Here is a 27,935-nt window from a genome sequence, read left to right on the forward strand (position 1 = left end):
CCCAGTATTATTTCTTCCTCCTCCTCCTCTTCTTCTTCTTCTTCTTCTTCTTCTTCTTCTTCTTCTTCTTCATGCCCAAACTTTGGTCTTCCAGGTGTTTTGGACTTCAACTCCCAGATGCCCTGGCCGGCTTGGCCAACAGTCAGGAATGCCAAGACCTGAAGTCCAAAACATCTGGAGGATCAAAATTTGGGAATCAGTGCACTAGACTCTTTCATGCCTCACAATTATGGTAATAGAATACTAGTCCCTGGTTGGGACTAAATAGTGGGACGTTAGAGCCGGAGTGGCTTGAACCCTGGACTATGAACCTGGACGATTCTGTAGGATGAATCCATGGATGCTAAAGTGGTGCCAAAACGCATGGTTTCTGCAGTGCAAATGCACCCTCGATCTGCTCTGGTTGGGATCAACCAAAAAGATAGCGGCCGTATTTTCCCAGGTACACCTGCCCAAGATAGTCAAATGGACTTTGCAGAGGAATTTTATCAAAGAGGAGGCAAGGCTCTGATCATCCCTGACTCCAGCCCTTCTAAGAAGCCACCAAAGGGTCAGTTCATGTTCCACCTGCTTTGGATCCCCGTTTGACCGACATGCTGTGCTTTAGGATCCCTTCAATGAGGACACCTTTGTTACGTTTTGCCATTCCTCTCCAAAAGAGCTCCTGCCAATTTGAGAAGCAAGGTCAGGGAGAGAGTGGAGTGCATTCAAAGGAGACCAGGGTGAAAACGTCTGCTTCAGAGAGAGAAAAAGCCATTTGATGCCGAAGCTCACTTTTAAAAGGGAACTTTTAGAAACCTGCAGCAGGTAGACAGCTCAAAGTCTCGATCTGATAAGGTCTTATCACACCGGGTTATATTTAGAATGGAAAGAAGGAACACATCAGTTCTTAGGTCTTTGGGCTCTCTTTCAAGAATATTTTTAAAGGGAGGGAAGGAAGGAAGGAAGGAAGGAAGGAAGGAAGGAAGGAAGGAAGGCCCGATTTGTTATCCAAATCTAATTCAAATCAGCTGAGAACCATAGTCTGGTCTGTTGCTGCTATTTGCAAAGGCTCTCCAAGAGGGTCTGTGTATTTACTTAACGTTCTTCTTCCCTTCACTCTGCTCTGCATCTAGGCTACATTAAATATTTCTGATCCAACATCATCTAATCCTAATCCTTTTCTGATTTCTTGACTGCAGTCTCCGCTCTGATCGATGTTTGAGCCAAAATATGTGAAATCTTTACCTATTTCAATTTCCTCATTATCTAGGTTGAATGTATATTTATCATTCGTGGTCATTATTATTGTTTTCTTAATGTTCACCAGTTGGTCTGCCTTTGCGCATGCATCTTTGACTTTCTTTAATCATTGCTCCAAGCCTATGATGATTTCTGCTAGTAATATGCTATCGTCTGCATATCTTATCATATCGTCTGCATAGATTGTTGATGTCCCTTCCTCCTTTCTTCACTCCGTCTTCTGAGTCTAAACCTACTCTTTGCATGATATTTTCTGTAGACAAATTGAACAAGAAGGGAGATAAAATGCAGCCTTGACTGACTCTCTTTGCCCATTGGGAACCATTCTGTTTCTCCATATCCTGTTCTTACAATACAGTAGCTTCTTATCCTAAGTATAGATTCTTCATCAGGAATATCAGATGTAATGGCACTCCCATTTGTTTGAGAGCATTCCCTAGCTTATTGTGGTCCATGCAGTCAAAGCCTTCTGTGGATAAGTTGGTAAGGCTTTCATTAGGGCAAGGCAACCAATAAATTCAGATTGGGGAGGTTCCCCATTTTATATTCAGCCAAGGGGAGGTAGAATACAAAAGAGGGGACCTCCCCGATCCGAATCTATTGGTTGCCTTGCCCAAATGAAAGCCTCACCATCTACTTATCCACAGAAGGCTGAGTAAAGAGAAACTGCCAAAGGGAGTGAAATCAAGAAAGCCCAAATGACGTTATTGATGCTCTCTGACAAGCCGCTAACTTTGCAAGAAAACCACTGCCAAGAGAGGTTTGTCAATTCAGAACGAAACCACACAGCTTCTTGCAAGCCCCCTGGGGCTAACAGAGGCTTCAAGTCCAGGAGTGGATCCAACAGCTCATCCGGGCACAGTTTCTGCCATTTGCATTGTCTTCTCAGACACATCATGAGGGTTTTTTGGTCAGTACATAAGATGCTGCTATAATGAACTGCTTGCACTGATTTATTTATGTCTAGGGTAGATTCAGTCGGCAATACTAGGAAAGCATTGGTCCTTGTAGGACCGAATTTAGATAAGCTACTATCCCCTTGCTGGTATTATAGCCACTCACTTGGTCTTCCTAGTTCTATTTTAAAACACAGTTGGACCTTCGTAGCCATGGATTCCTTATCTAAGGATTGAACCACTCCCAGCTTGAAAATATAGTGCGCCTGCGTTATACACGGCTGCGCTATATGCGGCTTTGAGCATGCAGGGTGCCACCACACCGCCACATGCACGAGGCCCATTCACTTGAATGAGGCTTGAGCATGTGCGGTAGTTAGCTTACACGGGGGGGTCCAGAACGGATCCCCACGTAAGCCAAGAGTGCACTGTATTATATATATATATATATATATATATATATATATATATATATACATACACACACACACACACTCTCTCTCTCTCTCTCTCTCTCTCTCTCTCTCTCTCACACACACACACACACACACACACACACACACACACATTGTGGTCCTTCCATATTCACTGGGGCCTTTCTAGGAATCTCCAGGTTCTCCAGTGCACCTCTATGGTCAACATCTGCCAGAGGTTGATCATGGAATTATGCTGGAGGACCTAAAATTGCCTAGAGAAGTATTTTCTTTAGGAACGTCTAGGTTCTCCAGCACTACTCTATGGTCAACGTCTGGCAGAGTTGGGTTGGAGGACCTAGAAATTCCTAGAGAGAATATATTAATCTAAACCGCAAATAATCAAATCCACAAAAGTCAAAGCCGCAAACCTTGATTTTGCCATTTTATATAGGGGGCACCATTTTACAACATTGTATTTAATGGGACTTGAGCATCCATGGATTTTTGTATCCACAATGGATACCAAGGGAGAAATATAGATGCAGATAACACATGCAGCCAAGAGAAGACTGGAAGGTGACATTATTTCACTCTTTAAACATTTAAAGGGCTGTCACAGAGAGGAGCCGGCAGGTTTGTTCTCTGCTCCTCCAAGGGCACATCTGCACTATAGAAATAATGCTGTTTGGCACCACTTTAACTGCTGTGGCTCCATCCAACCGAATCCTGGGATATATAGTTTTGAGAGGCACTAGCACTTGCGCTGGAGGACTTAGAGATTCCTGGAGAGAACATACATTACTCAAATCCACAAATAACCAAATTTGCTAAAGTCAAAGCTGCAGGTGTGGAGGGTCGACTGTCCAGTGCGCCCTTGGCTTACGTGGGGGATCCATTCCGGACCACCACCACCACCCCGCATAAGCCAAATAGCGCGTATACTCGAGCCCCATTCAAGTGAACACAGCAGCACGGCAGCGCACATGCACCACAGGCGCACACCCCATTCATTCAAATAGGACACGCCACCCCTTTCACCCCGCACACTCCTGCACAGCTCTACGCAGCTTTGCGCGTGAGCTCAAAGCCATGTATAGTGCATGCGCGTATAATGCGGACACACACTGTATATGCAAATATTCCAAAATCCGAAAAAGTCTGAAATCCCAAATGCTTTTGGTCTCAAGCATTTCGGATAACCTGTAGTTGGCTGTTGTTCATCCGCTCACCACTCTCCCCTGAAAAGAAAGCATTCAAGTTTTATTTTCTCTCAACAAGATCCATCCAAGCCAATTTGTTAATTGTTTTACAGCTCTTTGAGTTATCCTGAAACTGATACACTTCTCTCTCTGGACCCGAAATTCTGTTCTAATTGATCCGGCGGATTCACAGTTCCCATGCAAAGGCTACGGCTTGGCTTCGCTCTCAAAAAATGGATTTTGCTGGCTAGCGGAAAAGTGCAGGATTGTGCTCCGCATGCGCCCCTCAGGACAAGAAAGCCGCGTGTTTCTGACGTGATGTTTTTTGACGTTTCACTTGTCTTGTTAATAAGATGGGTGAAATGTCGGGATGGATTAAGTCAGCGTGTGCACCAATCCCCCCGCAAGGCCAAGAGCGGAGAGGATGTTACAGCACTTCGTTTAAAATGCATGCATATAGACAGAGACACACACACAGAAGAGACGCATGCCAACAACATTCAGAGCATTTACTACGCAGTTTTTATGTGCAGGAAATTTACTAGTGATCATTACAATCTTCCAAGGGGATTGCAGAGTTGTAGTCAGCCCATGAGTTGGTGCTGGGTATGTCTTCTCTCCTTTAGAAAAGCATGGAAAGAAAACCATTTTCTCCCTGTTCGGTGAGAACACCAAAAAACTGGACATTTTTCAATTTATTATTATTATTATTTATTTATTTATTTATTTATTTATTTATTTATTTATTTTGGAGCTTGCAAGAGATTGAAATGTGTGAAAAGAGAATATGAAACTTGATTTCTTGTTCTTGTTCTTCTTGTTCTTCTTCACCTCCTCCGTAATTGTCATCTTCTTCCTCTTTCTCCCTTTCCTCATTTGCCATCTTCTTCCTTCTCCTTCTCTCCTCTTCTTCCACTTCTTCCACTTCTTCCCTCCTCATCCTCCACTACTACTAGTTCTCCTTCTTCTTCTTTCTTCTGTATCTTATTTGCCTTCGTCTTCGTCTTCCTCTTCTATTCCTTATTTATCTTTATCATCTTCTTCTTTCTCCTCCTCTTCTTTGTCTTCCTCTTCTTCTTCCTCACTGCACTGTCCTTTTTTCCCATCATCTGCATCCCATTGACTTGCATTATGACTGTTGCTCTTCCCACTCAACTTCCATGCAGCTTATGAATTAAGCCACGTGGATCTGTGAAATCGGGGCTCCCTCTTGTGTCAACTGTGCGAATTCATCTCGAAGCGCATGTCCAGCAGTTAGAAAGTGGGTTGTACAGAAAAGCCACATGGGTTTATTCTTGGCCCGAGGGGCATTGAATGCCATTTGCTCTTCTCCGATGTGCTTTCAATGCACTTAAGCGAACCCTGACATGCAGCAGTCAATGGAGGCTTTTCTTTGCTTTGGTGCAAGGAAACATGAAATGCTCTTATTTCTTGAGCACTTTTGGCACAAAGTGGGGAGGACTTTGGTTGCATAAAAAGGCTAGGACTGGCCTCCTTTGTTTGAATGCTGACTGGGTCGCCAGTGCTTCTGTAGGGATAAGCCACCAAAGGCCTGTTATTAGGAGGCAAAATAAAAAGCCCAAAGCTTTGAAATTCTGTGAGGGTGATAGTGAGAAGAACAAATCCTTTTTGCTTTGCTGCTTCCCTCTTTTCAGCTCCCTCCATAGCCTTCTGGCCGAATCCTGGCAATGCATGCATATGTCCCACCCAGATCAAAATGGTTTGAAGCTTTTGTCCGAGAAGAAATGGTTTATATTGCTTTAAAGGTGAGCCTTTTGGGGAGGGCAAGATTTTACGCCCTCCTTTTCTTAGTGAGTTAACTGGGGGCATTTGGGGGGGTTTGAACTCAGTTTGCAGCAATGCAAGTCAGCTGAAGAAAAAGGGGGAAAGTGGGATAATGAGAGCAAAACTGGGACGTTTTAAAAGCAGCTGAAAAAGTGGGATCACAGGGGATTAATGGGGCTGTTGCTGCCAAATAGGGACAGTTGGAAGGTACGCATTTTGATCTTTCTGACTAGTATAGGACTTTAAAGGTAACCACTGCCACTTTGTACCTTGCCCAGAAACAAACTGGCAGCCACTGGAGTGATATTAATTTTGGGTCCAGTTAATCCCGTGTCCAGTTCTGGGCACCACAATTCAAGAAGGACATAGACAAGATAGATCCTGGTGATCAAAATGGTAGAAGGTCTGGTAAGGACCAAATGCTATGAGGAGTGAGTTAGGGAGCTGTGTATGTTTACCCTGGAGAAGAGATGGTTAAGTGGGGGACATGATAGCCATGTTTAAATATTTGAAGCGATGTCCTATTGAGGATGAAGCAAGCTTGTTTTCTGCTGCTCCAGAAACTAAGACTCGGAGCAATGGATTCAAACTATAGGAAAAGAGATTCCACCTAAACATCAACTTCCTAATGGTAAGATGTTTAACAATGGAAGGCGTTCCCTTGGATGGTTTTGGAGTGTCCTTCTTTGGAGATTTTTCAATGGAGGCTGGATGGCCATCTGTCGAAGGTGCTTCCAACTCTATGATTTGATGATTTATTAAGTGTGCAATACTACTAGGACTCTATGGTTCTATTATTCCACAATCGCTCCTAGTCTGGTTGTTGTGTTTTGAACTAAGGCCTGTTACAGACTGTCAAAATAAAGCTGCTTCTGATCTCTTTGGAGGTATGCTGTTTAAAAGATGCATGCATCCTAAGAATCCGGAAGCTGCCCCAAAGCTGCACTCCAGTGCTTAGGAATGGAGTGTGGCTTTGGCGCGCCCTCCGGACTCTTAGGATCCATGCGTCATTTAAACAGCATACCTCCAAAGAGATCAGAAGCAGCTTTATTTTGGCAGTCTGTAACAGGCCCAAGTTTCCAAACTTGGTACGAAGGCAACCCAATGTATAGCAGAAGTCCAACCTTGAAATTACCAGAGTATGCAGGGCCGTCTTCAGATTCTCCAGTAAAAGATACGAGGAACCTAATAGCAACTCACAGGCATTTAATGGGGTTGCTCGGTTGTTCTTCTTTGGGATGGGGAAATCTGTCCATTACCTTCACATAATGCCGCATCTGTTCTTTTCGCATATTGACATGCCACAGACCCCTTCGTGAGGCAATGTAGAAGGACATTATGGGACAAGGCAGAGGCACAAAGCTCTTCTTTCAGTTGATAACAGCTGCGGTTTTGGATTCGGCCACGTTTCCAGGAGTTCAGGGGGATGATGTTCATGGTGAGCGCCACGTACTTCAGTCAATGCCGATTGTCTTTTGATGCTGAACAGGCAGCTGCAGCCGACCAGAAGAAAGAGTCCTCCATGAAACAATTTCACCAGGAAACTGTAGCGGCGGGAGGCAAAGCTTAATTGGCTTAATAGGAAGCGCTGCCATTGACTAAACCTTTATCGAAGGACTTTTTAGTTGACGGGGTTGACCTGAAAAGCACACAGGTTTCGTATTTGAAGCAACGTTGCCATGTGTGCAAGGTTCTGTACATATATCATGGCCACCTGTATCTGTGGCTGCCATCTTCAGAGAACCTTTCTCTCAAGATGCCAAAGCCACAGATGCTGGCGAAACATCAGGAATAAACTCTTCCAGAACACGGCCACATAGCCCCAAAAAACCCACAAAAAAACCAACACATTGTAACTTGCTCTCCTAGGAAATTAAAAAGTACAGGCAAGACTCGGATGGATACTTTCACCAGCTCCTGCTACTTCTAATGCAATGTTATCTCTGCTTCCTCCTAAACCCCAAGTTAGAGAAAAATCCAACTCGGACAAGGTCAATTTCTCAAGCTTATCACACCCATTTTTCCCCCCATTATGGGAACGGAAAGGGGACACGGGGCCACGTGTCACTGAGAAAACGGATTTTACCGCACACCAAAGTGTCCTTAAAATGGTCCCATTCCTTTCCCCGGCCCCAAGCCGACCCCATTCAGTTCTGAGGGGCATCAAATGTTCGGGTTGGAAGTCTTCTGGCTGAGGAAAATGGCACCCCTCAGCAATGAATGGGGTTGGCTTGGGGCCGGGGAACGGAATGGGATCATTTTAAGGACACTTTGGTGTGCGGTAAAATCCATTTTCTCAGTGACACGCGGCCCCAAGTGTCCCCTTCCCTTTCCCAAAACGGGGGGAGAAATGGGTGCGATACGCTTCCCTGAGTTTGCCAATGAAAAACCAACTCCGAGAAGGCCCTCTCCCAGTTTCCCACCAGATGGGTCTGTTTTGGTGGTGGGACCATGGGAAGATCCTCTCCTGAAGACCTCAAAACCATAACCATAACCAAGTCTGCAATCATGGCTGGCATCCATAGATTTTTGTGGGTTTTGGGGGGGGTCTGTGGCCATGTTCTAGAAGAGTTTATTCCTGACATTTTGCCAGCATTTGTGGCTGGCATCTCCAGAGAATGCTGGCATGCTGGCTCTCTTCCATGCCAGCCACAGATGCTGGCGAAATGTCAGGAATAAACTCTTCTAGAACATGGCCACAGAGCCCCATAAACCCCATAAAAATCCAAGTCTGCAATATTGCAGTATTGTCCCAAGGAAGATGGGATTCAGAAAGCTGGGCATGCAAGAGAAAAATAAAGGACCAGGGTGGAGGAAATCATCCAGTCCCTGAAGAAAAGGCTGCCAGTTGCTAAGAGCAAACTCCCCAAAGCTGTGTGGATGTGTGTGTGTTTTTGGCACCGTGCGCTCCTTCACGAGGTTCAAATTTAGCCTAGTCGGAGCGTGGAGAAAAGGAGGGCGAGTCCTTGAAAAGAAGCCACTGTTTTGTTTCGGCCGTATAATCTCCGAGGAACTGAACGGTTCAGTCTTTTTGCCTTTTTATTCAGCCTGGCAAGGCGTCCGTGAGGCTAAACAAGAGCCAGGAAAGGGAGAAGGAAGCGGAAGATGTTTGGGGAAGAGACAAAACACGTTGCCATGTTTTCACATGTTTCTGACCCAAACATTTTCGGGGATGCGGTGGGGCTGAGCATGAATGACCATTCAGCCCAAACAAGAGAAAGGAAGTTTTCATAGGATGGTATCAGACAAGGGAAATTGGAGGTATAATCCAATGGCAATCCAAACGCATTCATGGGGTTTAATGTTATTGCGTGATAGACTACCACACGCAATTTCGGGCAATGGGAAGTCAGTCCGAACGCAATTCACATTCACATAAATTCACTAAACTAGCGAATTCATGTGAATGCGTTCTGGCCCCACTTTCTTTTCATTTGAAATTAAGAGAGATTCCTCCCATGTGATAAACTCCATAGATTTTCATACCCTGGCATCCTATATCATGCAGTGTCACAATCCACTAACACATTTCCACATCCTTTTCATTGCAAAAGGCCATTTTCAAGGGCCTGGACCTCACTCTCATGACTATATGGGTGGAAATGATATTCCAAAATATTTGGGAATTGGTCCATTAGCGTTAGAAAATTCGTTCAGGTAGAATCCTAAACGTTCAAGAATCTCCTTAGCATTCAGAGGATTTTTATCCTCTCTTGTTGATGCCGGGAATTTTGACCAAGGATAGCAAAATAACATTTTTTATTTATTTTCCAAGACAAAACAAAAATACGTGAACACACAACGTACAAATAACTGGGTACATAACATGCAAAAGCAAACAAACACACACAATAAGACAACTGAAATCTTGCATTCCTAAAAGACTTCCAAAGACTTCCTCTTCGCCGATCCATTCATTCATCTTCCTTTCTGTATATCTTCATTTTAAATTCAAGTTTGTACAATGTTTACCCTTCTCTGTCCTCAATTTTACAATAACTTTATAATATAGCATAAAGCATGCTATACATTGATGAAGCATTAACCTCTTAATCTTAATCTAATCCCCCAATTTTTTTTGTTTAACTCTATCAACAAGTCTTTCTCCCATTTCTTCTTTATAGACTGTTCCCCCATTCATCCATTTTAGTTGTTTTAAATTCCGTGTTTAACTAAAAAGAGGTAACATTTGCCTCCCGTCGCCGCCCTCGCTGCCTTGTTCTTCCACCCAAAAGCCTTCATTTGGTTTATGAAACCAGAGCAAATCCCAAATAAAGTCACCAAATAAATCAACCGGCCGCTTTGCTCGGCTAGAAATAACCCAAATTATCCTGCGGCACCAGCTTTGGCTTTACAAGGCGGGCGTCCCATCTTCGCCTCCCGTCCCTTAATCCTTCCTCCACACTTCTCTATATATAAAACGGTCTCTGGCATCTTCTAAAACATCCTGTAACTTTAAACCCGAGAGCGATCATATTTTTGTTTGGATGGGTGGGCCAGAAAGAGTGGAGTGGGGCGGGATCTTTGGGGACCACTTTGAATACCGACCCAGCCTTCTTCAGCGAAAGGGGGAAAGTGCTGAATCTCTTGTGGGTGACTTTTTGCATTTGCTGTCAAGGCTTTTGGGGAGAGAAGAGCCCAACCAAAGTGCCTCTGTCAACCTCAGCAAAGAGGAGAAAGGGAGACTTGGAAGAAACCAAACACACTTTTGCAAAAGCAGAAAGTTTCAGAAAACCAAACTTTTTGCTAAACTAAAACTTTTGCAAAAGCTGACTTTTGGAGGCATTGCCGGATTACTCCGGTCTGGATTTTTAAAGTAGAAAACGACGCCAAGAACAACTCAAGATGTTGATGAAAACACCGCTTCTCCTTTTCTTATTAGGGAGTTTATCGTTCTGCACGTTGGCGGAGGAAGGTAAGAGAAAATTTCTCCATGGTTTGCGAATGAGCAGAAAGGAAATGGAGAAGGGTTTCTCTTCAGCTTGTTTTAGTTTGAAAAACTGCATGGGTTGATTTGGAGATTTGTTTTTATTATTGAAGGGTGATTCTAGGAGGTTGGTGTCACAGTTTGAGCGTTGGGCAGTGACTCTGGAAACCAGGGTTCGATTGCCAGCTTGGCCATAGCAACCCACTAAGTGGCACTCTCTCAGCCTCAGGGAAAGGCAATGGCAAACCTCCTCGGAACAAACCTCGCCAAGAAAACCCCAGGATAGGTTCTCCTTAGAGTCACCGTAAGTCAGGAACGACTACAAGGCACACAGCAACACCACTCCCCAAGTTTATCCTTTGCACTTCAAGCAGCCTGATCGATCCAAGCCAACCATTAGTATCCCAGCCCTTTTCATCCCATGTGCTTCGTGCCAGTTGTTGTACAAGAAAGGGCAAGAGGCATGGTTGACGTCAACCATGCCCTGAGCACCTGAAAGGGCAGGTGGCACATCGCCAGGTCCCTTTTTGCAGCTTGGAAACATTACTCCGTCTAAGGTTGCGAGTTCAGGATCGTCCCAGGCCCTGAGGTTTCTGGGTCAAAGCCTGAGACCTGATGAAAGTCCCTGTTGATATCAGGCACCATGATTCATCCGGTCCTACCTCCAGCTGCTCACAACTTGTCGTGCCAACACCCACCAACACAAAAAATCAAGATGGACATTTTCGCTAAAGGAGATGTTCCCAGATCAAGGTGGAATGAGAGGATTGTTGCTTCTCAACTATTTAAGGAGCTGGGATTAGGAGCATTTTTAATCTAGCCGACTTGTTTCTAGCCAGTAGATGGATGCAAAGCAGAGCAGAAGGTGAGCCCTGGCACTGCAACAAGTGAAAGGGAAGAAGTAAGCTAAGTAAATAATTGGACTCCATAGACAGTGTGAAGTCGGAGGCTTTCATGGCCGGCATCCATAGTTTTTTGGGATGGGGCTATGTGGCCATGTTTTCGAAGAGTTTTGCCAGCATCTGTGGCTGGCATCTTCAGAGAATCTGAAGATGCTGGTGACATGTCAGGAATAAACTCTTCTAGAACATGGCCGCATAGCCCGGAAAACCCACAAAAAACTATCCATGGACAGTCTTTGCAAGTTGCAGCCAAAAATCAATGAAGCCTTGCAAATTGTAGCAAGCTGCTGTTCTGCTAGCTGAGCTGGAGGTTTTCTCTCGGCCCTTTTCTCCTTTGGCTGGAGTATTTCCACTCTTGCCTCTCATCCGGAGATGGCCCACCTAAACTAGAGAAGTGGTCCCCAAACTTTATACCTCCAGAGATGTTTTGTACTTCAGCTCCCAGAAGCCTTAACCAGCTTGGCCAACATTCAGGGACCTGAAATCCAAAACACCTGGAGGGCCAACATTTGGGAATCCCTGAACTAGAGACTCTCCTGAGAAATGGCAACCTTAACTCTGTCTGTTTTGGACCGTGGCTGAGGAACGCTGGGAGCTGTAGTGCAAAAGACGTAGTTTCCCCAAGCACAGTGATTGTGTCTTCCAGTGTGGCGGAGGGTTGGACTGGATGACCCTTGGGATCTCTTCCAACTCTATGGACTTTTTCACACGGGGAAAATCGGAAAGTTAACCGAAAGCCAATGCGGGGGGCATCCATGATATTTCTCATAACTTCGCAAAAGAATATCAAACGATACCAAACACAAATGGAAAGCAATCCAAATGCAATCACAAATCATCCCATAAATAGCCATATTTGGAAAGATATCGATTTTATAAATCCTTTTCCACTGGGAATCTGCAGTGTTGAATTTGCATTGGTGTGAACGCATCTCCAGTTCAAAGTGGCTCTAACTCCCAGCTGGAAATCTCACCGTTGTCTCTGTTTTTGTTCTTCTCAGCATGATAAAAAGCGTTGTTAGGAGAAGGAGGGAAGGAGGCAGGAAGCCAACAGGAGGAGAAGAAGGCATGCAAATCAATAAGGAGAATGCCTGGTAGATTTCCAGCCTGGTTTCTCAGATGTCTAGCCAAAGACTCTCATAAGGGACTCACAGACGTATTTTCCAACGTTTTTAACTTCTACCCTTGCCTTTCTCAAAAATATAGTTGCGTAGCTATGCCCATTCATGCAAACACTTCCTCACACTGACTCAGAAAGGAATGTAATATATTCTCCTCTCTTCTTCTGTCTGTGTTGGGAAACCTGGCTACGTTCAGTGTTCAGGAATGCCGTTATCTCCGCCGCCCTCCTTTTCGTTGCGTTGCAAGCATTGTGCGAAATTTGCAAACACGTAGTTGCACAGCTGTCGTGTTACACACTCCTGTCCTGGTGCATACTAACCTTGCACAACTGATGGTATATCAGACCCTTGTGTCAGCCTTGGGTCTCTTGTGCAATGGGAGATGAAACACAGTGGCTGTTTCTGCAATTCCAAGGAATCAACTGGTATGACCCAAGTGCAATGGCAAAGAGTTACACACCGTCCAAGAATGTGCAATTGTATGACTGGATTCTTGGTTGGTTAGTCCCTACTAGTGTAGACCCATTGCATCCATTCTTTAAATGGTGAGTCAACAGGGAGGTAAATCCAGTTGATCCAATGGCTCAGACCATGGCTTAGAGTCATAATGAAAAGACATTGCTGTGTTAGTCTGCAAAATCAATATGCAAAAGCCATGAGCAAAATCTTGTAGGCCCTTTGAGACTAAGAGACGTTGGTAGCATGAGCTTTCCTAGACTTGAGTCTGCTTCCTTTGGTGACTAGCAAAGCTCATGCTAGCAATAGTCTCAAAGGTGCTACAAGATCACTTTGGACTAATAGGTTATTCCAAAAAAAGAGGAGCCAATAGTCCTCAGGGTATTGTGGATTCGCTTTCATTTTTGGCATTAAGTGGAGATCAGTCTGTTTGAAAGGCCGTCCCTTCCTCTACTTTGAGGATTTTAAGATCTTTGAGGGAAGGCTTCTTGCAGTCCCACCGGCATCAAAGGTACTTTTGGTGAGAATATGAGCGATGTATGTTTATCGCACAGGGCTCCTGGCATGCAAATGGAATGGTACAAAAGGGGCCGGGAAGGGAACAGAACGGGCGGGGGGTGCATTTTACCACACACCAGAACGGCGTCAATACTGGAAGTCCCCGTTCCGTTCCCATCCATCCCAGAGGAGGCAATTTGGGGAATGGGGACTTCTGGCAGCAATCTGGTGTGCAGTAAAATGCGTCCCCAGCCCATTCTGTTCCCTTCCCGGACCCCTTTGTACCATTCCATTTGCGTGCCAGGAGCCCTGTGTGATAAACTTAATGGTCTTCTTGGTGGATGGTCCTAGGTCAGTGATGGCGAACCTTTTAGAGACCAAGTGCCCAAACTGCAACCCAACGCCCGCTTATTTATCGGAAAGTGCTGTATTCCTCTGGATTTCTAGTAACAAAGTCTGGTGAACTCTGTGCTGAGGCGATGGCACAAATGCCCACAGAGGGCTCTGAGTGCCCCATCTGACACCCGTGCCTTAGGTTTGCCACCAGTGTCCTAGGTTATGGAACTCCCTTCCAGAAGATGTCCATTGGGTCCTGTTTCTCTTTTCCTCCTTAAATAAAAAAGGTTTTTTACTTCCAACATAGACATGGGTCCAAAGGCAATTCCACAATTTTGGAACATCTATTGTGAAGGTCTTCTCCTGTATCCTCAACTGGGACCAGGAAAGAAGCCTTCTTCCATAGATCTTAGAGCATGGTTGCACTCTGTGACCATTATGTCAAATTTAGGCCTTGAAATGTATCTCTGGATGCATCTACATGGTAGAAATAGTGCAGTTTTGACACCACTTTAAGTGCTGTAGCTCCATCCTATAGACTCCAGGGATTTTTAGTTTTGCAAGCTCTCCAGCCTTTTCTATCCGTGCCTCACAAAACTACAATTCCAATGATTCTTTCGGATGGAGCCATGGTAGTTAAAGTGGCGTGTAAAACTGCATTATTTCTACCATGTAGATACACCTGTAGTATATATTTTTGTGCTGAGCACAAGCATAAAACCTATCAAAATTAGCAACATCTTTGCAGCAATCTGGGAGGTACCGACGGAGTAAGTTCACAAAGCACTTTCTTTGAGGATCTGCATCACCAGCAAAAATTCATCAACGTAAAAGATAAAAAATTAAGTGCATTTCTTCTTGGTCAGTCTCTAAGCTTCAGTGGGTGGATTTTTCCCCCCGTCCATTAAATATTTGATGCTCCAAGCGGGATGGAAGATTTTCCTTCAATATTTCATGATCTGGTTCCGCTCCTGGGGAATCCTGGCGGTGCGCCGTAAGATCATCTCTTTCCCTTTAACTGTTGGGAGGAAGCAGCATGACCTTCTGCTCAAGCCTCTTCCGAACCCCCTTGGAGACAGAAATAAATTTATGGGTTGGGTAGGAATAAATAAAACATATAGTTTCATTTAACAAAAAATATTACAACCCAAATACATACAATCATAAGCGTCTACATTCTATAAATAAAACACCGATATATAAACCGCAAAAACACACCGGTATCAAATCAACAAATATAATTAAAAGGATTAAACATACGCATTGCTTGCGTCCAGTGTGTTTAGAAGACCATCTCCTTGGAGTTGGATCGCAAGTGTTAGAATCGTTGGGTTAGAAATGCAATGATAGTAGGGCGATTTTGAAATCTGGGGGACCGTCGATAGTGATCTTTTATGGTTTGAGCAGAGGGTAAGTATATTGCTTTATACTAATATTTGTCTGAGGATGTTGGTATGTATCTGTATGCATTTGGATGAATTGGGTTAGGGTTTCTATGTACCAAAATGTTTAATAAAAATATTTCAAAAGAAAGAAAGAAACAGACCCAAACAGACAGGCCAAAATAAAGCTGCTTGGGGTCACTTTTGAGGTTTGCTGTTTAAATGGTGCATGCGTCCTAAGAGTCCGAAAGCCGTGCCAAAGCCATGCTCCAGTCCTAAGGACTAGAACACAGCTTTGGTGCATCTTCTGGCCTCTTTGGACGCATGCATCATTTAAACAGCATACCTTCAAAGTGACCCAAAACAACTTTATTTTGTCCTGTCTGTTCAGGCCCTATCTCCCTATATGAGCATGCCTAAGCTTTAAGATCTTTGAAGCATGGCGCCATGCTTCAAAACACCATGTTTGGGAGGACATGAGAAAGGACCTTCTTGGTGGATGCTTCTGGCCTCTGGAACTCCCTTCCACAGCAAATCCTCACATTTCACATATATAGACGGCTAGTCCCCAAATGCCCCTTTCCTCAAGCCGCAGGAAAGCAAAAGCCCACCGCTGCAAGCAGCTTAAACAAACAGAAAGCAAAATGTGAATTCTGGCCAATTTTGTGCGGTCAGCCACAAGAACCTCTGGTGTGCACAAAATAAACCAGACCGTGTTAAGCAGCTTTTTAAAGATTGCAGACCTGCTGTTTCATATGAAAGCCCCTCTCTTCGTCCGCGCCTTTCCTTTCAATAATGCATCACAATGGGCCCATTGGGTCATGTCTGCTCCATTGCAAATGGTTTCCGGGCTGCAAGAGTTCATTGGATTCATGCATCACTCAACACTCTGTGCATCATTTCAGGATAAGAAAGGTGTCCGGCCGAAAGGCTTCTGTTCGGTAACCTTTGGATGGTGGAGAGAGACAGAAAAGAAAGAGATGAGCAAAGGAAATGATGCAAGGTTTTAATCATAGGGTGAGGACACCTGGTCGACGGAGGAAATTCCAGACTATCGGGTTTAGTCATAGCACTGAGCTGGAATTTCTCAGACTATATTTTGGCGGGGGGGAACATTCAGCAGAAGCTGTCGGGGCCCCATGTCTACTTTCGCAGTGAATCCATGCTGGGTTTTTGGCTAGCATTAGAGCAGTGGGAAAGTAAGGGCTGCAAGACATTGGAGGATCACGCCTCTCACCGGAGATGGAGTCACCTTGTTTTCTGAGGCTCCAGACTAGAACCCAGAGCAATGAATCCAAACTATAGGAAAAGAGATGCCACCTTCCTGACGTCAAGAGCTGTTCAACAGTGGAAGGTGCTGCCTAGGGCAGCCTCCTCCTTTGGAGGTTTTTTCACAGATGTTGGATGGCCATCTGTTGGGAGTGCTTTGGTTGTGCGTTCCTGCATGGCAAAATGGGGTTGGATTGGATGACCCTTGGGATCTCTTCCGATTCCAGGATTTGATGATTCTATGACCACGCCTGCTCCCGCAAACAAAAATCCATTCATTTTGCTTCCAGGTGCCCCAAGACACACTTTAGGGGATATGGGGGTCATGATTTGGAGCCTTCCTGGGCCACTAGAGATCCTTTGGGGACCAAACATTTTGTTTTGAAATTATTATTTTTGGGTATTCCAGAGCAAACCCCCCCAAATTATTTGGAAAGAAATACTTAGGTGGCCATAAACCCAGCTCTGGCAGGCACATATGTCCTGCAGGTGGTACTTTGCCCGCTCTGCTTTAAAGAAACTATCCCAGGTGCTAAACCTATATTGATCCAGGTTCGGCAGCTTGGATAACTCGTCTAAAGTCTGGATGTAAACGTGGAGTGTATTCACTGACATGGGGCACACCATTGAGCCTCCATTGAGTGTTGTCTACACTACCCAGATCAATCGCTCTCATGATGCTTTAATTGCCATGGCTGCATCCTATGGTATAGAAGCAAAGTAGGCTAGCTTGAATGTTCGTATCCCGTATCCCATAGTCAGCAAGAAGGAATAACATTCCTTAGTTTCACCTTGATCTGGGAACAGTCGCTTTAGCGAAGAGTTCTGCCTTAATTTGCAGACAGAGCATAATTTTCCTGTCTGCAAATTACGACAGAACTCTTTGCTAAAGCGACTGTCCCCATCAGTCTCTGTATCTGAATGACACGCCGTGAACAACTGTGGTTGGTATTAAACGCATAATGCTTAATGTCACCACCTAGAGCTGTCTTTAGGTCTCATGAGTCTGTCCCTGGAAACCCCTGGACCTGGAATAATCCTGGATTGGCAACCCTATTTGAGTCTCACCCTGATTTTGTTGTGGTTTTTCCAGCAAGCACACCTGTCCTGGAAGATGAAGCAGCCACTGCTGATCTCAGTGACAGTCTGGTTTCAGAAGCACCAACGGAGGTGAGTATTGCTTTGATCCAGGCCTAGCCCAAGAAAGGATGCTGCCTGGGCTGCCTTTCTCACAATGCTAAGCATCCCAAGCCAACCATGAAGTTAGGTTAAGGTTACGAGGTGACATGATGGCCCTGTTGAAATATTTTAAGGGGTGTCATAATGAGGGTGAAGGAAGCTTGTTTTCTGCTGCTCCAGAGAATAGGACACAATGGAGCAAGTGATGGAAGCTAGAATCATAGACTCGTAGAGTTGGAAGGGACCGCAAGGGCCATCAAGTCCAACCCCATTCTGCCATGCAGGAACTCTCAGTCAAAGCATCCCCATTGACAGATGGCCATCCAGCCCCTGTTAAAAAACCTCCAAGGAGGGAGATTCCACCAAAATCTCAGAGGAAGGAGTGTCTTCCACTGTCAAACAGCCCTTACTCTCAGGAGGTTCCTCCTAATGTTGAGCTGGAATCCCTTTTGCTGGAGCTTGCATCCATTGCTCCATTGTCTCCTTTTCTCTGGAGCAGCAGAAAACAAGCTTGCTCCCTCCTCTGCATGTGATCCCTTCAAATACTTAGGGCTATCATATCACCTCTTAACTTTCTCTTCTCCAGGCTAAACATCCCCAGCTCCCTAAGGCGTTCCTCATAGGGCATGGCTTCCAGACCCTTCACCATTTTAGTTGCCCTCCTTTGGACACATGGCTCCAGTTTCTCAATGTCCTTTTTTAATTGTTTTGCCCAGAACTGGACACAGTATTCCAGGTGGGGCCTGACCAAAGCAGAATAGAGTGCCACTATTACTTCCCTTGATCTAGACACTATACTTCTATTGATGCAGCCTAAAATCGCATTGGCCTTTTTAGCTGCCGCATCACACTGTTGACTCATGTTCAACTTGTGGTCTACTTTGACTCCTAGGTCTCTTTCACACGTAGTTTCATTCAGCCAGGTGTCCCCAGTCCTATATCTGTGCATTTCATTTTTAATTTTTAGCTAGAGGAGAAGAGACTCCACTTAAATATTAGGAAGACCTTCCTGACAGTAAGAGCTATTTTATAGTGGAACACACTATGGAGGCCTTTAAACAGAAGCTGGATGGACATCTGTCCCAAGGAGGGCTTGGATGGTGTCTTCCTTCATGGCAGAATAGGGTTGACTTGGATGGCCCTTGGGGTCTCTTCCAACTCTAGGATTCTAGGATTCTTAGAAGGACATTCCCATGAGCATGCACACTCTGGCAGCAAAAATGCAAAGAGGGCCAAGTTACTAATCTCACCGCAGCCACCAAATGTGGAGGCTCTTCTTTCTCCTCACTGCTGCCCCCAATGTCAGGACCTCCTCCTGTCCCACCACTGCGGCCACCAACTGTGGGGACCTCCTAGATACCTTCATGGTTCTGGTTTTGGCTTATTGCAGACTGATTTGTGCAGTTTACAGTTGCCCGGAAGGATGGGGGAAGTAGCCCACTGCATTGGCAAGCTGGTTTTAAGCCCATTTGGTTGGTCTTCCCAGAAAGTAAAATACAAACAGTATGAAATCTGAAGGGGGTGAGTCTTTGGAGGCCCCAACAATCCCAGGGGCCACATGCACCGTCTGAGTTACAATATGGCCAGGCCAAATCCAATGTGTAGAATTGCCTATGATGACGGATGATTTCCCAATTCAGGGAGTGATGACCACCGACAGTGTCCTGTCGACCAGCGAAGACAGTGAGAACGTGACTGACCCGGGTGTGCCAGAGCCCTCTGATGGTATGATCAGCACTGTTTAATGCTTTATATCTTTTGCTTGAATGCCATGAGTCTGGGAGAGGTCTTCCGCATGGGACTGGAGTCACATAGCTCTTGCATAGTGCTGGACTGCACCTCCCAGCATTCCTCATGGCTGGTGATGCTGGCTGGGGGGGCTGCTGGGACTTGCAGTCCAACAACAACTGGAGGGATGCACTGGGAGGCTTTGGTTGTGGTTTGTTTGTGCCTTCCAGACATTTCCAGTGAATAGTGATACTGTCATGGAGTTTTCTTGGTAAGCTTCTTCAGAAGAGGCTTGCCATTGCATCCTCCGAGGCTGAGAGAGTGTGTGACTTGCCCAATGGGTTTCATCACCGAGGCGGGATTCGAACCCTGGTCACCAGAATCACAATCCAACGCTCAAACCGCTATGGCCCGCTACAGTTTAGATGATCCACCTTAAGTCTAGTAAAAACAAAACTAATAAAAGGCAATGATATTTCTTTAAGTAATTAAATCAGCAAGCAAATTCCTCTCTCCCATTCCCGGGAAACACCATTCTGGCCAGATTTCCCTGCATTTGGAGCAAGGCTCCTGCGGCTGAGATTTTGTTTACAGGCCTATCCCAAATTAAGAATTACATAACAGGTCCATCGTATCAGTTACCAGCCTGGATTAGCTAGCAAGGTCCTTAAAATTGCTCTATCATCTCCTTGGCCCATCCTTGGTCCTTGTCCAACTCCAAGCAACCCAAACCCAAGGCCCCGGGTAGATTTTCAAACAAGGCGCGTGTCATGTCTGAATTTAACCGAAGCGGCAAGTGCTTAGGTCGCTTTCTTGGGTTACCTATAAATCCTTATATGAACCTATAGGCATGCTAACGAGTGAGACTTTGGTTCCAGAGGTGGCAAAAGCTCTTGGTGTGCGGACTGGAAAGAAGCCAGATGCGGAGTCATTTGGAGAAGTCATTGCAGACTGTTTAACACCATGATGTTTGTTGTTGTGTGCCTTCAAGTCGTTTCCTACTTATGGCAACCATAAGACGAAACTACAAAAATACAGTATCATTTCAGTGCAGGATGGAGGCATATTTTCCATTGCTCTTAAAAAGTCCCACTTTCTCCCTCCTCCTCCCTCCTTCATCCTTAGCTTACTTCAGTTGCTGCAAACTGAGTTCCAACAACTAAGTTGTTGCTGTTGTTGCTGTTGTGGTTGTTCCAAGTGCAAAAATAGTGTATGGGTGTGTATGGGTGTGTTGTGTGCCCTCAAATCATTTCCAGCTTGTGGCAACCCTAAGACAAACTTATTGTGGGTTTTTTTGGCACGTTTCTTCAGAGCAGTGTTGCTATTGCCATCCTCTGAGACTGAGAGAGTGTGACTTGTCCTAAGTTACCCAGTGGGTTTCCATGGCCAAGCCAGGACTTGAACCCGGGTCTCTAAAGGCATAGTCCAATCCTCAAACCACTATACCACCTTGCAATCCTATTTCCCATAATTTATAGTCTGGTAGTTCCAAATTGTTGCCCCCGATTCTGCTGCTAAAAAGTCTAATAACTGACCAGATGATGGAAAGTGTTAGTTTCCATATTAAGTTTCCAAATGCATCCTTTTTGGCATTCCATCAGAAGACTGAGTTCAAACCATCCCACAATTCATAACTTCTTCTTTCCAAAGCAACTTCCTGGTGGCTTTTAAGTACAAAAACCCCGGTGAGCTTCTCTTTGTCTGCTCAGATGTGGAGCAATGCTATGCCTGGTTTATTCGTGGGTTGTTTTTTCTCTTGGAGGTCTGGGTTTGGGCATAAAGTTGCTCTGGAACGGAATGTTTTTTCATTATTTGCAGGGCAGAAAGCTGGTACCTTTTGGCGGTTTCTGCCCAAAGCATTCCTAACACATTCCTTAGCAATGACTGGACTTTAATAAAGTACAGGTTGAGCCTCCTTTATCCAAAAGGCTTGGGACCAGAGGAGTTTCAGATTTTGGATTGTTTTATTGGATTTTTGGATGTTTTCATATACAGGTTGAGTCTCCCTTATCCACCATTTGAAATACTCCATTTAAGGATGAGGGACCATTGTTGCAGTGGCCCCAGAGGGGCTAAAACATGCCCCAAAAATGGCCCCCCAACACTCCCTAGAGAGTGTTTGGGGATATTTGTGCATATATATATATATATATATATATATATATTGTGTGGCTGTGTAAGGGGGGAAGTATAGCTTTCCATGGATCTAGCTGCAGCATACATCTGGGAGGATGCCTTGTTGAGAACCAGCATTGGATAGTGGTTTGAGTGTTGGACTACAACTCTGTAGATCAAGGTTCGATTCCCCGCTCAGCCACAAAACCTTGGGCAAGTCTCTGTGACTCAAGGGAAGGCAATGGCAAACCTCCTCTGAACAAACTTGCCAAAGAAATTCAAATGATAGCATCATCTTAGGGTCGCCATAAGTGAGAAATGACCGGAAGGCGCACAACAGAGACAAGCTGGCCCTGCAGATGTGCTGGAGGAGAAAACAGTCAATAGACCACCCGCATCCATTTTTGGCCACCACAATTCAAGTGGGTTGTGGAGAAGCCGGCGCATGTCCAGAGGAGGGAGAGCAAAATGGTGGAAGGTCTGGAAATCATGAATCCCTATGAGGAGCAGCGTAGGGAGCTGTGGATGTTTAGCCTGGAGAAGAGGAGGTTAAGAGATGATATGATAGCCCTGTTTAAATATTTGAAGGGATGTCATACTGAGGAAGGAGTGAGCTTGTTTTATGCTGCTCCAGAGAATAGGACCCAGAGCAATGGATGCAAGCTGCAGGAAAAGAGATTCCGCCTCAACATTGGTAGGAACTTGCTGATGGTAAGAGCTGTTTGATGGTGGAAGATGGTGACCTCAAAGCTTATCGCACACATTATTTTCCCCGTTATGGGGATGGGACTCTTGGGGCCGCACATGACTAGGGGGAAACGGATTTTACCACACAGCAAATCATCCTCAAAATGGCCCCATTCCGTTCCACGGCGCCAAGCCGTCCCCATTCAGTGCTGATGAGCGTTAAATGTTCGGTTCAGAAGTCTTCCAACCGAGCAAAATGGCACCCCTCAGCACTGAATGGGGATGGCTTGGTGCCGGGGGACGAAACGGGGCCATTTTGACAACGATTTGCTTTGCAATAAAATCCCTTTTTTCCCGGTTGCGCGCAGCCCTGAGCGTCCCCTTCCCATTCCCATAACGGTGTAAATAATGTGTGCGATAAGGTCCCTGGAGTGTGGTGGAGTCTCTTTCTTTGGAGGTTTTCAAACAGAGGCTGGATGGCCAGTGCTTGGATTGTGGCAGAATGGGGTTGGATTGGACGGCCCTTGAGGTCTCTTCCAAACTTATGCTTCTCCAATTCCCTTTCAGATGGTCTGGAAACGGCCACCATGGCTGGGATTATCATTGGCATCATCGTCGCAATTGGCGTCGCCACTGGGATCATCATTATCATTGTGAAGAAGGTGTCGGGCAGGTACTCGTAAGTACTTGGCAAGGCGGGTGTTAGGGTGGCATAGGAGGCTCATGAGGTCAGTTCTCCATATTCCCTTTTCTCTGCAACCTGAGCCTGGGTGGGTTTTCTCCAATTACGGAGGCTGTCCAGAACGCAAGGGCATGCCAGGGTCAGGCAGAGCGGGACACTGGCACATACCTTTCTCCTCTTTTCCCAATTGCAAGTATGGAAACAATATTCCCAAGGATTTGGGAGGAGAAGTGCTTGAAAAACTGCTTTTTTGAATGTCAGAAAACCTTGAAAAGAAGAAGGTTAGGCAGGGAGAGCCTTCATGTTTCAGGGTATAGCCTGCAAAAAATGTGCATGAGGATTTCCATGCACAGAACAGAACACACAAATGTTTGCCATGCACAGCAAGTTCTGCACAGAAAAGACCATTTCTACCTAGAAAATGCCAGAATCTTGCTTTCGGTGCAAGAAACTGCCCAGAAATGGCTCTTTTCTGCAAAAGGAACTGCTGGCTTTGTACAGAATTCAGTTGAATTTATATGAGGAATAGAAAGGCACAGATAGATACAGGTTTGATTCTCCCTGATTCAAAAATTTTGGGTCCAGAAGTGTTTCAGATTTTGGGTTTTACTGGATTTGGGAATGTTTTCATAGACATAATGAGATATCTTGGAGATGGGACCCAAGTCTCAACATGATCCCCCTCCTTCCCTGGAGGTCTTCAAACAGAGGCTGGATGGCCATCTGTCAATGGGGATGCTTTGATTTGAATTTCCTGCATGGCAGAATGGGGTTGGACTGGATGGCCCTTGCGGTCTCTTCCAACTCTAGGATTCTGTTTTGGATAAGCATCACTTGGAGGTCATTTTAAGCATAATGTTTTTAAAACATTGGTGCGTTAAACAAAGTTGGTGTAGACCGAACCATCCGAAAGCAAAGATGGGACTCTCTCAGCCCTCCATGGATCTTGGAGGATTTCAGAGACTCGACTTGCAGATGGATGTATTTATTGGTTCTGCAAAATAACCTCTCTTTCCGCCCATTTCTTTTGACAGGCCCTAACAAGGAAAAACCATTGTGGGGGGACAAAATCCTCAGATCCTCCGTTTTGAGCATCTCTTCCACCTGCGGGGAAAAAGGACTTGCCAAAGATTTGCCACAATACTGAGACTTATGGTCAACCTATGAAGACCCAACCCATAGTTTCCCGGAGTGAGACATTTAGGAATGGGGCCGAACGTGGCGTTTTCCTCACCTATGAATAGATAATTTTTATGCTAATAATTATTATTATTTTAAGTGGACAAACGTCTACGTTAGGAAAAATGAAAATAAATGAAGAAAGCCTCTTTTTTTGGGTAGCTCTGCGGTGCTTCGTGCAAGTAACTTATTTCCTTTTCTTAAAACAATGGCTTGTGATGCTTCATGAAATGCCTAGAGCAGTGATGGTGAACCTTTTCGAGGCCGAGTGCCCAAACTGCAACCCAAAACCCACTTATTTATTGCAAAGTGCCATGTCTCTCTGGCTTTCTAGTAACAAACTCTGGCAAACTCTGTGCTGGGGCGACGGCACATGTGCCCACAGAGAGGGCTTTGAGTGCCACCTCTGGCACGCGTGCCATAGGTTCGCCATCACTGGCCTAGAGCAAGATGGCTTCACAACTTGGAGCGTCCTTTCTGCTTTCTTTCCAGTGTCACAGCATCGTCAAGGTAGGAAAAAAGAAACAAGAGAGCTCTCCAACCCAACAGGACTGGCTTTCTACGTTTGGGAGAAATACATATCTCCATCCTAAGTGTAGGAGTCTTCCTATGAGAGAGAGAGAGACAGCATGCATTAAATCGAGTCGAAAACAACCACCATTTTAAAGGGAAAGCTCATCTTCATTATATTCCTCATTCAAAAATTCTGACGTTCGGACCTCTCCGATTCTACAACTAGAATAAACAGTGCTTGCAAGTGTCATGCCAGGCTTTTAATATCCATTTCTGTTTTATATACACAGTGGGTCCTTGGTATCCACTTGGGTTTGGTCCCAGGATCCACCATGGATATCAAAATCCATGGATGCTCAAATCTCTATGCCACGTTGGAGCTCTAATTCTAAGTACTCATCCCTAAAATGCCAATTTTGGGATCCCACGGGATGGAGCCATGGTCATTGAATTGGAATTGTCACACTATATTTGTGTAGCGTGAAAGGCACCTGGCCAAGGAACCGCACCTCGACAGGAGACCCACCTGGACCTTCTCCACTTCTTCAACCTCCTTATTCACCTGCCTCTCATCCTCACCTGCATAACATTCTTAGGATCCCTTGGGATGGAGCTATGGGAGTTGAAGTGGAATCGACGCACTATATTTATGTAGTGTGAAAGGTACAAAGTTCAATAAGGTTGGACACCTTGCCAAAAAAACACACCTCAGCAGACCCACCTGGACCTTCTCCACTTCTTCAACATTTCAACCTCCATATTTACTTGTCTCTCATCCTCACTTGGATGCTACTCTTAGGATCCCACAGGATGGAGCCATGGTCATTGAATTGGAATTGTCGCACTAGATTTGTGTAGTGTGAAAGGCCCAAAGTTCAGCATGGTTGGACCCCTGGCCAAGGAACCACACCTCGGCAGGAGACCCACCTGGACCTTCTCCACTTCTTCAATGCTTCAGTCTCCTTATTCGCCTGCCTCTCCCCTTCTTCTGGACCAGAGCCTGGAAACGTTCCTCTGCAAGGGAAACACATCTGCCTGGATGCTGATCCCAAGATAAATCCATTTATGTTAATCCTCTGGTTGAATATTCCAAACTTAATTTGTTGGGCTGATTGCATTCATGCCACATTACCCTTATTAAAAATAAAATACAATAGAGAGGCTTTCATTGCTTGGCTTTCTTTTTATTTTATTTCTTTCTCTAAATGAAATTAAAAGGGATGCTTTGTTAGTGATTCCCCAAAATAAAATGCTACAATAACCTGACTGTTCACCAATACCCAACTCAGTAGCATCCGGTGACTTCTATGTCAGTGGGAAATTAAATCTGCTCCAGGTGACGGGGTTTTCTTGGCAGTTCCTTCAGAGTGGGTTTGCTCTGGGTGACCTCTAAAGATTAAAAAGTGTGACTTGCTCATGGTCAACCAGTGGGTTTACATGGCTATGCAGAGTCATAGTCAGGCTGGGATTCAAACCCTGGTCTGCAGAGTCATAGTCAGCCTGGGATTTGAACTCTGGTCTCCAGAGTCATAGGCTGGGATTCAAACCCTGGTCTCTAGAGTCATAGTTAGATTGGGATTCGAACCCTGGTCTCCAGAGTTATAGTCGGGCAGGAATTCGAACCCTGGTCTCCAGAGTCATAGTCAGGCTGGAATTCGAACCCTAGTCTTCAGAGTCACAGTCAGCCTGGGATTTGAACCCTGGTCTCCAGAGTTATAGTCGGGCAGGAATTCGAACCCTGGTCTCCAGAGTCATAGTCAGGCTGGAATTCGAACCCTAGTCTTCAGAGTCACAGTCAGCCTGGGATTCGAACCTTGGTCTCCAGAGTTATAGTCGGGCTGTAATTCGAACCTTGGTCTCCAGAGTTATAGTCAGGCTGGAATTCGAACCCTGGTCTCCAGAGTCACAGGCTGGAATTCGAACCCTAGTCTCCAGAGTCATAGTCAGCCTGGGATTCGAACCCTGGTCTCCAGAGTCATAGTCAGCCTGGGATTCAAACCCTGGTCTCCAGAGCCCTAGTTAGGCTGGAATTCGAACCCTGGTCTCCAGAGTCCTAGTCAGGCTGGGATTCGAACCCTGGTCTCCAGAGTCCTAGTCAGACTGGGATTCGAACCCTGGTCTCCAGAGTCCTAGTCCAACACTCAAACCACTGCACCATGCCAGCTCTCTTTACATGTATTAGATTTGTTTTATCGTACTGAAATCTCGGGATAAAGGGCAGGATAGAAATATTGCCATAAATAAAACAAAATACATCTCCATTTCAAGAGCAAAGGAAGGAAAAGAGTCCTAGCAATGGCTGGCATCCTGTATTCATAACCCAGAGTCCCAGATCCATACCTTCTCCATATTCCTTAATACTATATATCCTTATTATCTCTAGCCCAGCTTCATATCCGGTTGTTTGTAGTTGTTGCACGCCTTTAAGTTGGTTCCAATTTATTGCAATCCTCAAACTATCCTATAACGGGGTTTTCTGGGGCTGAGTGTGTGTGGTTTGGGTTCAAATCCCAGCTCAGCCAATGGGCAAGTCCCACTCTCTCCGCCTCAGAGGAGGAACATGGCAAAAAGTCCCAAGGAAACCCCAATAGGTTCGCCTTAGGGTTGTTATAAGTCCAAAACAACTTGAAGGCTCACCGCAACAACGAAACACAAGTAGACTGGGGATGCTGGGGACTGCAATCTCAAGAGGTAGCTGTCATATTTGGCTCACGGATGGAAGAATGATACTCGCCGTACAAATGCATGCATCATCTGAAAGCAATGGGAATGCCTCTGGCTTCCTTCTCCTTGCTATGATCTGTACCCAGATCATCAAGAGATGAAGCGACTCAGACTCACATGATGTTTCCATTGCAAATGTCTTTCTCACTTGGCAGCTCCATGGATCACATGCTACCAATGCTTCAAGATCTCTCCCTCCAGAGTTTGCAAGCACCAAAGCCTGCGGACAGAGTCCTCGTTCGCTTTTCATGAGACGTTTATGCCGTTTGTGAAAAAATTATATGTCTGCGCACTAAAGATGCACAAGGTTTGCTCCAATGCTGATCTTTGTAAAGGAATTCAATGGACTGGGACCATTGCAAATAGTTCAGGGTGCCTCCACATTGCAGAAGTAATCCGGTTTGACGTCACTTGAACAGCCATGGCTCAAGGCTGTGGGATTCTGGGGTCGTGGCACTGGAGCTCTGTGCCAAGGAAATGCTAAACGTTTCACAAAATCCTGGTTCCAAGGATCCCTAGCAGCTGAAGTGGTGTCAAACTGGGTTATTTCTGCAGTGTGGATGCAGCCTTAGGATTCATTCCCACTACAGGTTGCACCAAAATTGGGTGTTTATTGTCACCCCGCTGACAATATTTAGTCAGTTTGCAAAGTAAACGTCTTGCGCGTCCCGTTCAAGGGTTGTTGGCACAATGGTCCAC

The 27,935-nt window shown here is 45.3% G+C and overlaps 1 protein-coding gene across 4 annotated transcripts; it reads left to right on the forward strand.

Moving 5' to 3' along the window:
• The first annotated feature begins 10,039 nt into the window (after positions 1-10,039).
• Positions 10,040-25,669, forward strand: PDPN (podoplanin). 4 transcript variants are annotated; one of them, XM_089534487.1, is made up of 5 exons: positions 10,040-10,453; positions 17,523-17,599; positions 19,249-19,333; positions 22,706-22,866; positions 23,855-25,669. In XM_089534487.1, the coding sequence occupies exons 1-4, from the start codon at positions 10,384-10,386 to the stop codon at positions 22,819-22,821; spliced, it is 348 nt and encodes a 115-aa protein (XP_089390613.1). In that variant the 5' UTR covers positions 10,040-10,383; the 3' UTR covers positions 22,822-22,866; positions 23,855-25,669. The 4 variants fall into 4 exon arrangements, with proteins under 4 accessions (XP_089390613.1, XP_089390611.1, XP_089390615.1 ...); XM_089534485.1 differs by having other exon boundaries at positions 22,706-22,817; positions 24,492-25,669; XM_089534489.1 differs by having other exon boundaries at positions 10,041-10,453; positions 22,706-22,811.
• The last annotated feature ends 2,266 nt before the right edge of the window (positions 25,670-27,935 follow it).

This window comes from Sceloporus occidentalis, unplaced genomic scaffold (genome assembly GCF_023333645.1).
Source record: "Sceloporus occidentalis isolate IW3139 unplaced genomic scaffold, rSceOcc1.0.p SCAF_8, whole genome shotgun sequence".
Taxonomy (NCBI): Eukaryota; Metazoa; Chordata; class Lepidosauria; order Squamata; family Phrynosomatidae; genus Sceloporus; species Sceloporus occidentalis.